The sequence below is a fragment of the Vigna radiata genome, chromosome 7 (genome assembly GCF_000741045.1).
Source record: "Vigna radiata var. radiata cultivar VC1973A chromosome 7, Vradiata_ver6, whole genome shotgun sequence".
Classification (NCBI taxonomy): domain Eukaryota; kingdom Viridiplantae; phylum Streptophyta; class Magnoliopsida; order Fabales; family Fabaceae; genus Vigna; species Vigna radiata.
In genome coordinates this window covers 45,081,841-45,095,351 of record NC_028357.1, presented here as the reverse complement: position 1 = coordinate 45,095,351, position 13,511 = coordinate 45,081,841, and the positions used below count along the sequence as shown (strand labels likewise).

Below are 13,511 nucleotides of genomic sequence, written 5' to 3'. Positions count from 1 at the left end.
TTTAATTACAAAAATAATTAGAATATAAAATTTATTTATTTAATAATATTAAAANNTTTAATTATTAATTAGATATAATTTTAATTATTTAAAATATATTTAAAAACATGATTTATAAATTATAAAAGATTTTAAATAATAAAAAAATTAAAAAAAAAAATTAAAAAGTGAAAACGTGAGGGGGGTTACACGACTTTAATAGTAGAAGTTGTTAAACCCCCGTACGACTTCGTTTGTTTTTTATTTTTTTTTGTTAAAAATATCTTGGTAATCGATTACCATGCCTTAAAATCAAATGAACAGTGTGAAGTTGTGCAGGGATGGTACGACTTCTTTATTTAAAGTCGTGACTTCACTTTTTGCCTATTTTCGTAATATTATAGGCAAATTTGCCTACGGATTTAAAAAACCCGCAATACCGGATCCACCGTGGCCAGAAGCGTAGCCACAGATCCACCATGGCTTCCCCGCGCCTCCATCGCAGGCGAGTAAACGCGATGATCAGAAGGAGTTGCGTGCCTCCAAAAGCAGAACCAGCGGAGGGGATAACCCTCGTGCAAAACTCAGGAGAGAAACGAGATTGGGGAAAAACCAATTGTTTTCAAAACCAATTGAAAGAAAAAAATCCTAAATCTGATTGCAGGAGAGAGCAGCTCGAGGAATAAAACTCATTATGCAAACGAAAACGAAAACAATTCCTTTTGGGAACAAAACCCTAAATCTTTCAAAGGGTTTCTGATAAAATTAGGGAAGAGATTGGGATTCATGCAATCAGATAAAACTTAATCATAAATCTAATATGATCTATTACATTGTTAAATTATGTACCAAAATAGATAAATCATTAATAAGTAATTAATCATTTTAATAAATGAGTAATCACAAAATTTCACAGAATAGTATGCTAAATTATATTTGGATTGATTATATATATGACTCAAGAGACTCTAAAAGAAATTGCTGTGACTCTTGCTTGTATGAGTGGAATATGCTTTCTTGAGTGACTAAAAACATCTTTAAAGTTTTGCATTAATGAAGATTTTATCCTTAGTAAGTGACATAACGTTACACCTTTATACCTGGGTATGGACGAGGGTGAGGAGTGATTGTCGGTGTTAGAGACACGGACAAGAAGCTGTTTGAAGGAATTGATTTGATTATTCATATCACTAATACATTTATTTTTCAGTAGTCTAACCTATAAGAACTTTATGGTTAAACGTACTTAGTACTTAGACTGGAGTAATTATGGAATGGATGACCTTTACACATAATACATCAACTAACTGGGTTTATCTTCTTATTTTGCATTTTATCCTATAAAATGTTAACTGTTATTTAAAGTTAATTTATTATAACCTTTTTTAAAAAAAATTAATCATTGTTTTATATGTTCATTATTTTGTTTTTCAATAGAATGATTTATTTAATTTATTTTGAAAAAATAGAAGAGGATGGATATAAAATACAAGAGAATATCGCACCAAAGGAATAAGATGAACTAAACAATAACAGTATAAGAAAATAATGAACTAAATAATAACAATATCGTACTAATTTATTTCGATATATTTTAATTTTTCAACTTAGAAAATAAATAAATATAATTTTATTAACTGAAATATATTAACTTTTTTATTTGTTAAAAAACTTTCAAAAATAATATTTGAACTAAAATATATTATACGGTGTGAATAACTCTAACATCAACCCAAAATACATAAAAAATTAAACATAATTAAATTAAAAGAATTATATTTATTTATTTTTTATATTTTTAAATTTAAAAATTAAATCATACAAAAAAAATTGAATAAAAAAAAAAATTCAATTTTACCTTTAACAACTACAGTTATATCTAATCCTATTTTTAATATCTTTTGTAATATATTTATTTGTACTTAAAATTATCATGTGGTATTCATATTGCATTTTCCAATTCATAATAAGATTCTTGATTTATCATTTATTATGAATCTCCTATTCATAAACACGTTCTTGATAGTTCTTCTGCACGTAAAAATTCCGGCTAAAGTTGACATCAATAATCAATAAAACTTACAGGTTTACTCTACTATATGATAACCGTAACATCACTTCAGACTTAAAATTTTAATTTAATCAATACACATAACATATGCTAATAGTATTTCTTTTTTATCACCGTATGATTTAATAAATACTATAAAATAATAAATATAAACGTGTCAGAACATCAACAAAAAGTCATTCAACATAAATTTATACTAAGTATGCTTGCCGATTTAATTGATTGATATAGGACTTTCTGGACCGCATATTTTAAAGATAATGCAAATGCACATACCATTATTTAGGCGAATCTTCCTCCTAAGCATTTTGGATGGTAGGTTTTGCATTAGTTAGCACTAAAGAAACACGTGGAGCCAGCAATTACGCCAAACAACTTCCTTCTCCCTGAAAAAAAAAAATCAGGAAGTGGAACCATCCATTTCACCTAAAGAAGAAATTCTGTGCTGTCTTGTCAGAATGGAGCGTCCAAATTCAACCACATAGCCAACGACAGCAAAGATTGACGGAGTTTTATAGTACAAAATGATTGTTACGCTACAAGGTCCAAACGACCGTCTTCTTAAAGGCACAATGTCCAACATGTTCAATTAGCCTAGGATGTCCTCAGCCATGCACTTGCATAGTTCGTTCTTTAACATATCCATACCAGCGAGACACGAGGTTGAAACAGAACAGGCAATTCGTCTTTGTGTACTTTTAAAATCCATAGCCAATTTTTCATCCCAACAGCAGTTTTCTCTGACGACAAAAAAAATACCATGTCACCAAATGAAATCTCATGATTTATTTCCGCAAATAACTGGTAAATGCCTTCACCTGTCATTAAGATCGATTTCGCCCATATTTTCAATCATGTCATCGAAGATATCTTTGAGATTTTCAAGAACTTCCAGCTCATTTTCCAAGTTTTCTTGCAACTGCAAAACAAAATAATCTATATTACATTAAAAAGGTAAATTAGTAAAATTTTGACCAACATCACAGTACCTTAAAAAAACAAGGACTTTTTACATCTACTTCAACCTCACAAAATCCACTTGGTAAAATACGATAAAATAAGAATTACACCTCCTTATATGTCACAACTTGGTCATATCACTTAAACGATACGAGATCTATAAACTAGAATGTAGAAAGAATAATGAATGTGGTGCATGTGTTTTTAACAAGAACTTTCTACTTTTCATTCTTTACCCATACTTTATAAATAAAATATTAAATGGAAAAAATAAATTTAATGTTTTCAAAATGTTCTGACCACCACAAATGTGATAGACACTCTTAGGGTCACCTCCATTTAAACTTTACTTTGAAGCTCAAACTTGGTTCTATCACAATTTTACCCATGGATAAAGGGAGGAAAGTGTATTTTAATCACAGCAAGTCCACAGAACATATAATCATCTCAAGGATTAAAACTATCCACATCCGAGGATTGTCCACTAGGAAATTCAGACTTATTCCTAATCCAGGAACAGAAAATATAAAATGTGCTCGATGTTATCTACATTTAATGACTAAAAGTACTAAAAAGTGTTTAATAGGAAGATTTAAACTTAACCATGAAGGAATGTAGAGGGGAATGTAATGTTCCCTTTCTCTGAAATGATGTAAAACTATGCATTGCGTAAGAAACTTCAATAAATAAGTTTGAGAACAAGATATGATGGAAAGGAGAAAGAAAAATACAAAGGTCTTTGTTCGCAGCATTGGACTTCGAGATCTCCGAAGATGGTCCAATAATGGTGAGGGGAGACCATAGTAGAATATCTTGTGATCCCTGGAGAGCCAGGTACCACGCACCATGTGACTCGTCCAGTTGGACTTGGGTATATTCTCATGAGAATCAACGTCGGCACCGTCAATGTCTGTAAATGACAATTAGTTAGAACATCAATCAGATAGACGGGACCAGGTAAGGCGCAACAAGTTCAAGAAGGACGTCACTTGAGATATCTAAGGTCAAGAGGGAATGAGAGAACGGAGCGAAACGTTACCTAACGGAATAACATCATATGGGTTGTCTCCTTGTGGTAAAAAACCATAAAAGGTTATTAGATGAGAGCTGGAGAAGTTGCCGTAGCTTAAGCAGCATTCCTCTCCAGATTTGCATGGTCTTGATAGACAAAATTTCAGTGAATTTTTTGCAGGATCCACTTGGCCATAGTGCATGACATGCGGGCACAGCTGTTGTCGAGGTCCAAAACAGAAGTAAGAGAAATAACATTTGTAGGTGTAAAACGCTGCAATGCAAAACCTTGGGATTTCTTAAATAATTGTGTATAATCAACAAATGTCACGAACCAAAGTAAATAATTGTCAAACATTAGATATCATAGAATTGCTAACTGAGGCATAGAAAGTAACAAATTATTTAGTCGAGCTCAGCAATAATTTATATCAACTTGCAGGTAAAATCAATCTAAAAGAAATGTCAACCCAGTTATGCCGTTCTTAATAACGTAAATTACAACCCTTGTATTTTCAAATTTCGTTACCCTTAGTGTACTCATTAAATTCAATGATAAAAACATAATATCTGAAGATCACAAACTTTTATCTAAATATTCAATAGCAAAGGCAGCACGAAGACAAAACATGAGAAAGAGAGAATATACGTACTGAATGATTGAGAAATCCAGCAATAGGGATCAAGCATGTTTTTATCTTTCCATCGGAATACATTATCTTCATGCTATTAGAATACCAAAGTTCACAAGCCCATAAAAATTTCTCCCATGTGTACAGCTCTGGTGGAAATATATCAGGAAAAGTATTGCACAGAGCAGGGAACAACTCATCATATTGAGCATGCAGGTGCTGCCACAAAAGAAAAAACAATATTGTCATTCTTTACATGCCAGAAACTTTCAACAGGCGTGAAAAAAAGAACAGGAAATTAAGTTTTCGGTAATCGTTTTATTTCTTCCCCTATAAATAATATATCAAACAAAGAATATTTATTAGAAATGAAAAATTTGACCAATCTTCCTTTTCCTTCGAAAACTCATCTCCCAAGCATAGTCCAAGAGATCCCTCAATTTAACAAGCTATATTTTCTAAGTAACTTCAGATTCTGGCTAATACTTTGTATTTAATATCATCCTTAGAAGGGGCAGATACAGCCTTAACTTTAACACGATCAACAACTTAAACCCTCAATAAACTAATAAGAATAGTTCAGTGTTTCAGTACACCTCAAAGGAGAGTATAACCTTCTATCTAAACACAAGCATATGAATAAAGATGTCATGAACTACGAATTTATTACCTGTCTTGCTTGCATTAACTCTTCCAACAGCAAGGTTCCGTCTAACACTGTAATTGCTTCAATGCTGAAACTCAAACCTGCAATTTTAAATGCCAAAGCACAATTATCATAATCTTGTTCACATTTCAAATTCTACTATTTAGCTCCGTATTTATTTGTATTATTAGAAAGATCTCAAATGACTTTCTACGGTGCACTAAATTAATGAGTTTGTGCAACGTCCTATCATCAATACAAAACTCAATTTAACGATTTATTAATTGTAATTTTTCTTTTGTCAAACTTCATGCAAGAAATTGAAAATTCATATAAGCTTAAATTGGTAGATGAAAAGGAATTCAAGGTGCACTTCTCACTTTTCTATTTGATCATTCCACTACTTTCTTTGTCACCAACTCATTTAATGCATGCACTTTATTTGGCTATTTCATTGCTTCATTTCCACTTTTCGAAAAGAGGTGCCGCAAACTCATATATAACTAATAATTTCATTGAGACTTGTGGTTAAGTTGTTTTTATCTAGTTCAAATTTAAAATGATTATATTGAACTGAAAACTGTATATCATGTATACACATTTTTAATGCTAAAGCAAAAATATCAACTAAGTCGATCCTAATCGAACTTTGGTCAAGTTAGCCTTGGCCAAATTCCAACCGAGTCAGCTCCTATCGAGTTAGCCTTGGTCAAAATTCAGTCAAGTCAACCCTAGACAAAATTCGGCTAAGTCGACCCAACCAAATTTCGGCTAAGTCAACTGGCAGAAATTTTGTCAAATTTGGCCAAGTCTACCCCAGCCAAAATACTTGGCCAAATTCAACCAAGTCGGCCTCAACTAAAATTCTGCTGAGTCAACCCTAATCCAAATTTGGCCCCACCCTTAGCCAAAGGTAATAATAGGTTTGCCTAGGCCAAATCAAATCGATGGTCGAGACAAATTGCTCAGGCCGAGGCTCAAGACCTATCTGCCTGACTCAACTCGAAGTTCGATCCGGGCCAACCTAGGTTGAAATTGGAGTTTGCTGGCTTGGGCCGATGCTCAAGATGGGGCGACCTGGACTGAGGGTTGAGATAGACCGGCCTAAACCTAAGGTTTAATAATATATTTAAAAAGTTAATTCTTTTTTATCTTTAAAAAGAAAGCTCATAGGTTGGCCCTGGCCCATAGGGCTTTTGTATGCTTTTTGACCCTGTAGGATTTTTTAATAACGAGGCTTTTTGGTCCTATGGGTTTTTTTGGCCCCAACCCACACGAGTCAGGGCAAGCCCTATGGGTTGAGCCAAATTGACAGCTCTATCTATGTCATTACTTATGAACTCAAACAATAATTTCAAGAACTCATATTTGAAGTGTTTATTATACAAATAACACTCATTTTTGGCAAACATTCATGTTGCATATAACCTTCAATCAATGTTCATGAGAGAGAGAACCAAAAACATTGACATAAATTGTCATTTCAATAGAAAATATTGAATATAGACTACAGAGGCAACACCATTCACTTGATTATTTCTAATGACAAGCTAGTCTAAGTGGTCCTTAGATAAGTACATATGCAACAAGCTTGATGCATATGGCATGTATCTCTAGCTTGAGAAGGCGTAGGAAACATGCAAATAATGACCAGATTAGTTGTAATGTTTACAATTAGGATAATTGCATAGATGTAATTATTATAAGCTTATATAACTCAACTCCATATGTAATCTACTATCACATGTCTCTCATTTTTTCTCTTTTCTTATAGAACTCATACCAAAGCATGAAGATTAAAACTTGACAAAACCAAATACCCCATGGAAATAATACATAGGCACAGTGACAACAACTAAATTTTGTTTTTTGCTACTTGATAAGGCCTGTATGGAGATGAAGCCCACAAAACCATTGGTCCACTCTTATTGGGAGAATACAGACCCTAGCAAGTAGAAAGTGTATGTGATGAGAAGGAAGAAAGGCACTATGCAAGGTGCTGAGCTCGCAGGGGTAGTAAGGTCAATCCCTTGAGGTTGTTAGAGGTTGTTAGGGTGAGAGAAAGAGGAATGCTATTATAGGGGATGTTGAGAGAGAGAGAGAGAAAAAAGGGGGGAAGGTTTTAGGGTATAGAGAATCATCTTGATTTCTTTGTTTAGGAGCTATGCTCTAGGAATGGGAGTCTCACTCCTTTTGATTTTCCTATCTTTTCAATAATATCATATACTTTTCTATTACCTGTGTGCTCTGTTCTATTTCTGTATTTTTTTTTTGGTTTCCATCACTACTACACTACTATTTCCATTCGAAAGGTAGAAAGAAGTCAAATACTTATATGAAGCACAAATACTTCAATTTGCTCCAAGTATCTGTGTTTAATACATATCTGATAGCATACCAATACTTCATCAATATGTTTCACAATCTGACAATGATATTTTTTAATACTTCATGAATACATGTTGGTGAAGTGTCCAAACTTTTAAAGGATTTATATTCAATGACACTACAAGAAACATATAAGTATGTGCAATAGAGAAATATAGAAACGTTGTCTCTTCAAAAACCAAAGACGAAAATTGTTCTCTTTATGTATTATTTTAAAAGAGTAATGAGATAGAGAGTGTTATTCCTATACGCAAATGAAAGAGAGGAATTTATGATGACAACAATTTTTAACTTTTTAATTTTGGCAATGTGATTGTAATATGGATTTGCCCAATTTCAGCTATATATTCATTGTTTTTTATGAACTTTTATACATGTTTAAACATGTATCTTGCACCGACTATTTACTTTTATTTTAGAATAACAGCAGCAGCATCATATTGGATATCTGATATTTGAGCTCATAGCTTATGTCCAAAAAAATTGAGTTCATAACAGAATTGTCCTTTCGTGAATGTAAAGTAATTTATTATCATTTTTGTGTACTTTTTCCTCTACAAATAAAACTACCACATTAGCCATTTGGACATAAACAAGCCAAAAGGGATATGAAAATAAGAAGTGTTTCCTACTCGATACCAAGAAATAGCCAGGGAACTTGTACAGGTGGACTCCTACTTGTCTTTGAAGGGAATAAATAAGCAAGTGCTACTGAAAGTAGAGATCAATAAAAAGGATACAAAAGTTACAGCCCTAGAGCTAAAAGGGTCTATGCTTCGTGAAAAAATAAAATATAAGGAATGTTATCACTCTTGCAAAGTTATCACTAAAAATAAACAAAAAACTTCTGTGATTGATAACAAACCTGACAATACAGAAATTCAATAAAACTTAGATAATTGGAAATCCATAAAGGTAATGTTTGCAGGTAATGTTCAAAGTCCTAGAAAACCACTCGTAAGTGTTTTTAAGCATAAAAGGTTGTGCATTACGATGGATTGCAATTTAGGAGACCCGACCTGTACAAAATTTCTATCCATGTATATGTGTATAAAGCACATTATAATAAGGTAAGATTACCTGTATTAAATTTTTCTGGGAGTGTGTCAAAATAAATTTTGAATTTTGAATCACTGTTGTACTTTTCTTTCATACTCCATAATAGCAATATTGTCTCAGATGATATGCCGTCAATTTCTTTTAAGACACCATACTGAATTGGATAAAGGCAATTATCAGATATCAAGAACATATTAGAGTGGTGAACATATGACATTTCCTACTTTCTATTTATTTTAAGAAAAAATTACAACTACAATGTGTCTTATCAAATAAGAGAGATCGGAGTTCAACTATATTGTCAGTCTTTCCAACAGAGAGAGAGAGTGCTTCCATTAAAGGATGGTCACTTTAACTAGCATCCTACATTACCTTATTTTACAAAGCAGGGATTAATGAAATGCAGATATAAAATGGGTTTTTATATTCAACTCTTCAATAATGTGGCACCGTGTTGAATGCAAAGGAGGTAAATGATAATTTACTATCATTTCAATATTTGTTTGCAACAAAAGGAAATTAATCTACCATAGGTTTCTTAAAAGAAGTTTTAAATAAACTATTTTCACCTTTTTTCAACAAGGAAACATACCATTTCAGTTTCATGAATAAGCTCCTCAGAAATGATAATTGACACAGGAATTTCCAAAGCAATGTCTCCAACGTTTAGATCTTTCCTTGCTATTGCACCTCGACCAGCTCCTTCAATATCTGTGTAGATTTTAAGGGGAAAGAAATTTGTATTATAGATGTTAAAAGGAAAGGTAATATTTGTACAAAAGGAAAGAAAGTCACACTGAAACTTACAAGCTATTTTTAACTGTGTCTTTACGCCATTGCTTTCACCCCATTCTATCAAGCGTTCTTCTTGGTCACAACTATGGTCTTTTTGAACTACTCCCCCCGTCACACTGTTTTTGACCCCCAAATCAGTAATTAAATCAAGAATTGTTTGGCGTAACCCTTGCAGGATATTTTTATTGAGATGTGAACATCTAGAAAGTGATATGTCAGTGAGCAAAACAATTGAATTGAGAGCCTCCAACTCATTCCTGAGACTGTAAAATTCCATCGACATGCATATGTCCTCTTCAGCAAAATAAAGTTCCAGCTGCAATTCAATATATCAGTTAACTCATGACTTGCTAACGTCCTAAAAGTGAAAAAACGAGTAGAAAAAGGCAAAAAAGAACGGTGTAATTTATTTCAGTTTGCCTCGTTAAATAGACCGAGAAGATAAGCTTATAACATAAATATGTGTGAAGAATCTGAAGACTACTTCAATCCCTTAACTGTAGTCTATCCAAATATTGATAAATTGATAATGAGTAAATGTATTCAGTATATATTAAAGCGGAAAAAGGAAATAACCTCATTTAATTGTATGATCCGAGCAATCTGAAGTAACACCTCCACAGTAGCACTCATCCAGTCAGGTTTTGAAGAGCTCCTGAGGCATATCCGTTCTTTGGGACTAAAACCCTTACTTTGTAGTAATTTCTGATAAAAAGATGGCATGCAAGTACAAACGGCTTAGGACTCAAAGGTAAATAAAAGGAAGATATTAACATGATAGCTTAATCATTGTGCAGTTGAGCTGCCTTTAAATTTTACACATGAAAATGGAACAGTTTCTCACCAAATCCTTCACATATTTGAAACTCCTCAACAAAAAACACAAGCAAAAAGTCTTATTTTTACCTTCTTTTTGTCAAAGAAAGTATCCGTTTCAGGTAATTCAAGAACAATTGAGCACTCCTCGTCAGTATCCATTACTGCAGCTGCAGTGACTAGTTTGAAGTAAGACACCAATCACAAGTCAAAAATATAATTGTAATTTAAGCAGAAGTTCCTCATCAGCATTTGTAAACCACAATCATTCACTATCACGTCATCAATATGCTAAAACACGAAACCTAAAACTTAAACAATTAAATTTCTACTTATTTGTCATTTCAACGTATTCTTGCATAGTTAATTTTCCCCTCGTTTATATGTTTTATATCTATTAACATTTCAATACAAACCTGATTAGCTGAAATAAAAGTAGGGGAAAAACACAAAAATAGGAAAGAGAAAATAACGATGTATTTCTGGCAATAGAACTAGAAATAATTGAATATCACATTCTGATTCATATCTGCATAAGCGAAGTTGAAAATGAATTTCAGCAATCTTTGGCAGTAGTTCGAATCGTTCTATACAATGAATGCGTATTTTCTATGATGACTAGCAATTGTTCAGCAACCAAACATGCATAAATTCAGGTTAGAATCCAAGCAAGATATTACCACGACACGAAAGGCTCCAAAAGAAATCGCGCTAGCGTCAGAGAATAGTACGATGCTCACTTCGTCGTTCTCTTCCAACTGAAGCCGCCAACAAAGCGAGTAACAGAATTTGAGCGGCAAAAAATGAGCAAAAGCTGGTGACAGTAGCGAAGCACAAAATGTAGCCCATTTGAACCTTTGCCCTCGCATCTTCAAAAAATAAATTGATCCAACGGTTAAAAGTTGCTGTGCATACTCATCGTTCGATCCATGACGTTACAGTAATTTACAATGGAGCCGCTGCACTAGAAGACAATCTCTCCACGATGATGAAAGTAATAAAACTAACAATCATTTTTTGAGAAAAAGAAAAACAATAAACATGGATTGATCCATATCAGCTTCTTCCTACACCTTTATATCCTTCTTCCTGCACTTCCATATAAAAAAAAAATAGTTTTCCCTTTTGTGCAATATAGAAATTAAAAGTAAATTCTGAATTGAAATAAAAAATATTTTTAAATTAACAATTTAAATTTTTAAATTTCATTTCTTTAACTCTACAATTTCTGAAAAATATTTTTGACTTCTAAATTTCACGACCTAAAAATTATTTTTAGTTTCTAAATTATATAATTAACTTCCAGTAAATATTCTAAAAACAAAAACAAAATGAAATTTTTTATGTAAATAAAAGTGCAGGAAAAAATATAAACCTGCCTTGATCAATTATGCTCACGGGCTTGTGGGCCTTTCTGGTAGCCCATCTTTTCTGGGTCATTTAGACGGACCTCTTTTTTGAACTTTTATTATTTGGTTTCACCACAATTTCTTTTTCTTTTAAATTTAATCCTAACACTATTTAATATGTTCTATAATTTTAATTTATGAAAAATCTGACAAAAAAAAAGAAAAATATTTTCAATTTTAGAATGTAAAATACTTGTCCGGAAGTAACTTATGGAAGCGGTTTGATTTGTAAAGCATTTCTATGGTAAATTTTTTGAAAAAATATCTAACATATTCCAAAATTAAGTTTATCAAGTTAATAAAAAAAAAAAATACGACTAATAAAGAAAATAAAATAAGTAATTCATAGCATCTGGAATTTCGCTCAATCTCCCAAACAAATCTATTCCAACAGATAGGAATAGCTATTTTAACAAATGAGAATGAATGTTAATAGCTACAAAATACAATCAACAGGACAAATAAATATTAAAGGAATATGAATGAATAACTCTGAATAAATTAACCACGATTTTGGTGGCAACAATTAATCTTTTCTAAGTAGTTCCTAAAGTAATAAAGTTGTTTAACAAATATTTGAAATGCCAAGAATTCACCTATAATTTGTCATTTGGATAAAATTTAAAGATCAATTTCAAATGCTTTTTGTTCTTCTAATACTTAGATTATTATTTACGGTATTTTTAATGTTTTTAAGACCACTTAAGCAATTTTTTATACGAGGGCCAATTTAAGAAAAAAAAAACTATAATTGCATTTGTCTTGACGCTGTACTCAATAAGTGGTACAATTTATATTATAAAAATGACAAGATTACAATGATTAACTGAATGTACACTATTCAATCATTAACCTGCGTACTTAAACAAATAGGATAAAAATTGCATAGAGAGCAATTAAAAATCTTAAAATTCAAAGGGACAAATTAAGATGTGCGATTTTATGAATGTCTTTTGAAGAAGCTGTAGGGACACATGTCCTTTTTTACCATCGGACCCAACCCCACCAACTGCTTTCAGAATGTCCCCTATCCTTTCAGAGTTTCTATTTTTTCTCTTGGAAAAATGATAATGGTTAGAGTATTCATTGTCAATTTGAATGGACATCATTAAGTTATTTTATCATGACATTTTTGTAATTTTTTCAATAAAACTTCATGTTCAAGCACGAATTAGAAAAATATATAATTAGAAAACCTTTTCCGAATCTATATATATATATATATTTTAAATTGACTTTATATTTATTTCATATAGGACTTTCATTTAATACATTTCTTTAATATCAAAATATATAAATTTAGTGTAAGACTTGTAAGGTTACGACAATTTAGAGGAAATATTGATTGTTCTTCATATTAACACAAACTTTCCAATAGTCACTTATCTCTAAATTACTTTAAGTCACCGAAAAGTAAATACATTTTGTTGATATGAGTAGTCAAATCAATTCCTTTAAGTTATTTTTTAACTGTATGATCTTATACCTATAGAGTCTCTAGATCTCTCTCATTCTATGTTCGATTCTTCCATGTACCCTTTCCACTAAAGTCTGTCAGGAGTTGCTCTTTGTTTATGTCTCTCGCTCATGTCTCTTGTACCGATGATCACTCATCGTTCTCGTCAGTGCTCAGATATCACAAGACTAAATATTAAGTTGTCCGATAACGACTAAAATGACATGTTCAACGAATATAAATCTCGTTAAGATAACATATTATATTAAAAAAAGAACTTTAAACATAG

The 13,511-nt window shown here is 32.0% G+C and overlaps 1 protein-coding gene across 2 annotated transcripts; it reads right to left on the bottom strand.

The window, feature by feature from the left end:
* Nucleotides 1–2,168: 2,168 nt before the first annotated feature.
* Nucleotides 2,169–11,344, bottom strand: LOC106767297. 2 transcript variants are annotated; one of them, XM_022783890.1, is made up of 12 exons: nucleotides 11,038–11,344; nucleotides 10,448–10,536; nucleotides 10,118–10,246; nucleotides 9,554–9,857; nucleotides 9,339–9,457; nucleotides 8,768–8,900; nucleotides 5,324–5,400; nucleotides 4,675–4,872; nucleotides 4,050–4,239; nucleotides 3,742–3,920; nucleotides 2,869–2,969; nucleotides 2,169–2,790 (listed from the first exon to the last, which is right to left on the bottom strand). In XM_022783890.1, exons 2-12 carry the CDS (start codon nucleotides 10,517–10,519, stop codon nucleotides 2,640–2,642), a joined length of 1,653 nt encoding a protein of 550 aa, XP_022639611.1. In that variant the 5' UTR covers nucleotides 10,520–10,536; nucleotides 11,038–11,344; the 3' UTR covers nucleotides 2,169–2,639. The 2 variants fall into 2 exon arrangements, with proteins under 2 accessions (XP_022639611.1, XP_014507638.1); XM_014652152.2 differs by having other exon boundaries at nucleotides 10,448–10,527; nucleotides 11,038–11,343.
* Between the last annotated feature and the right edge of the window lie 2,167 nt (nucleotides 11,345–13,511).

Bases quoted from the DNA above. Each gene is read 5' to 3' on its own strand.
- LOC106767297 (XM_022783890.1), bottom strand. From the start codon at position 10,519: ATGGATACTGACGAGGAGTGCTCAATTGTTCTTGAATTACCTGAAACG. The intron at 9,858-10,117 runs GTTATTTCCTTT...ATTGAATTGCAG, and splicing joins GGATCATACAATTAAATGAG to CTGGAACTTTATTTTGCTGA. The intron at 3,921-4,049 runs GTAACGTTTCGC...TGTCATTTACAG, and splicing joins ATATGATGTTATTCCGTTAG to ACATTGACGGTGCCGACGTT.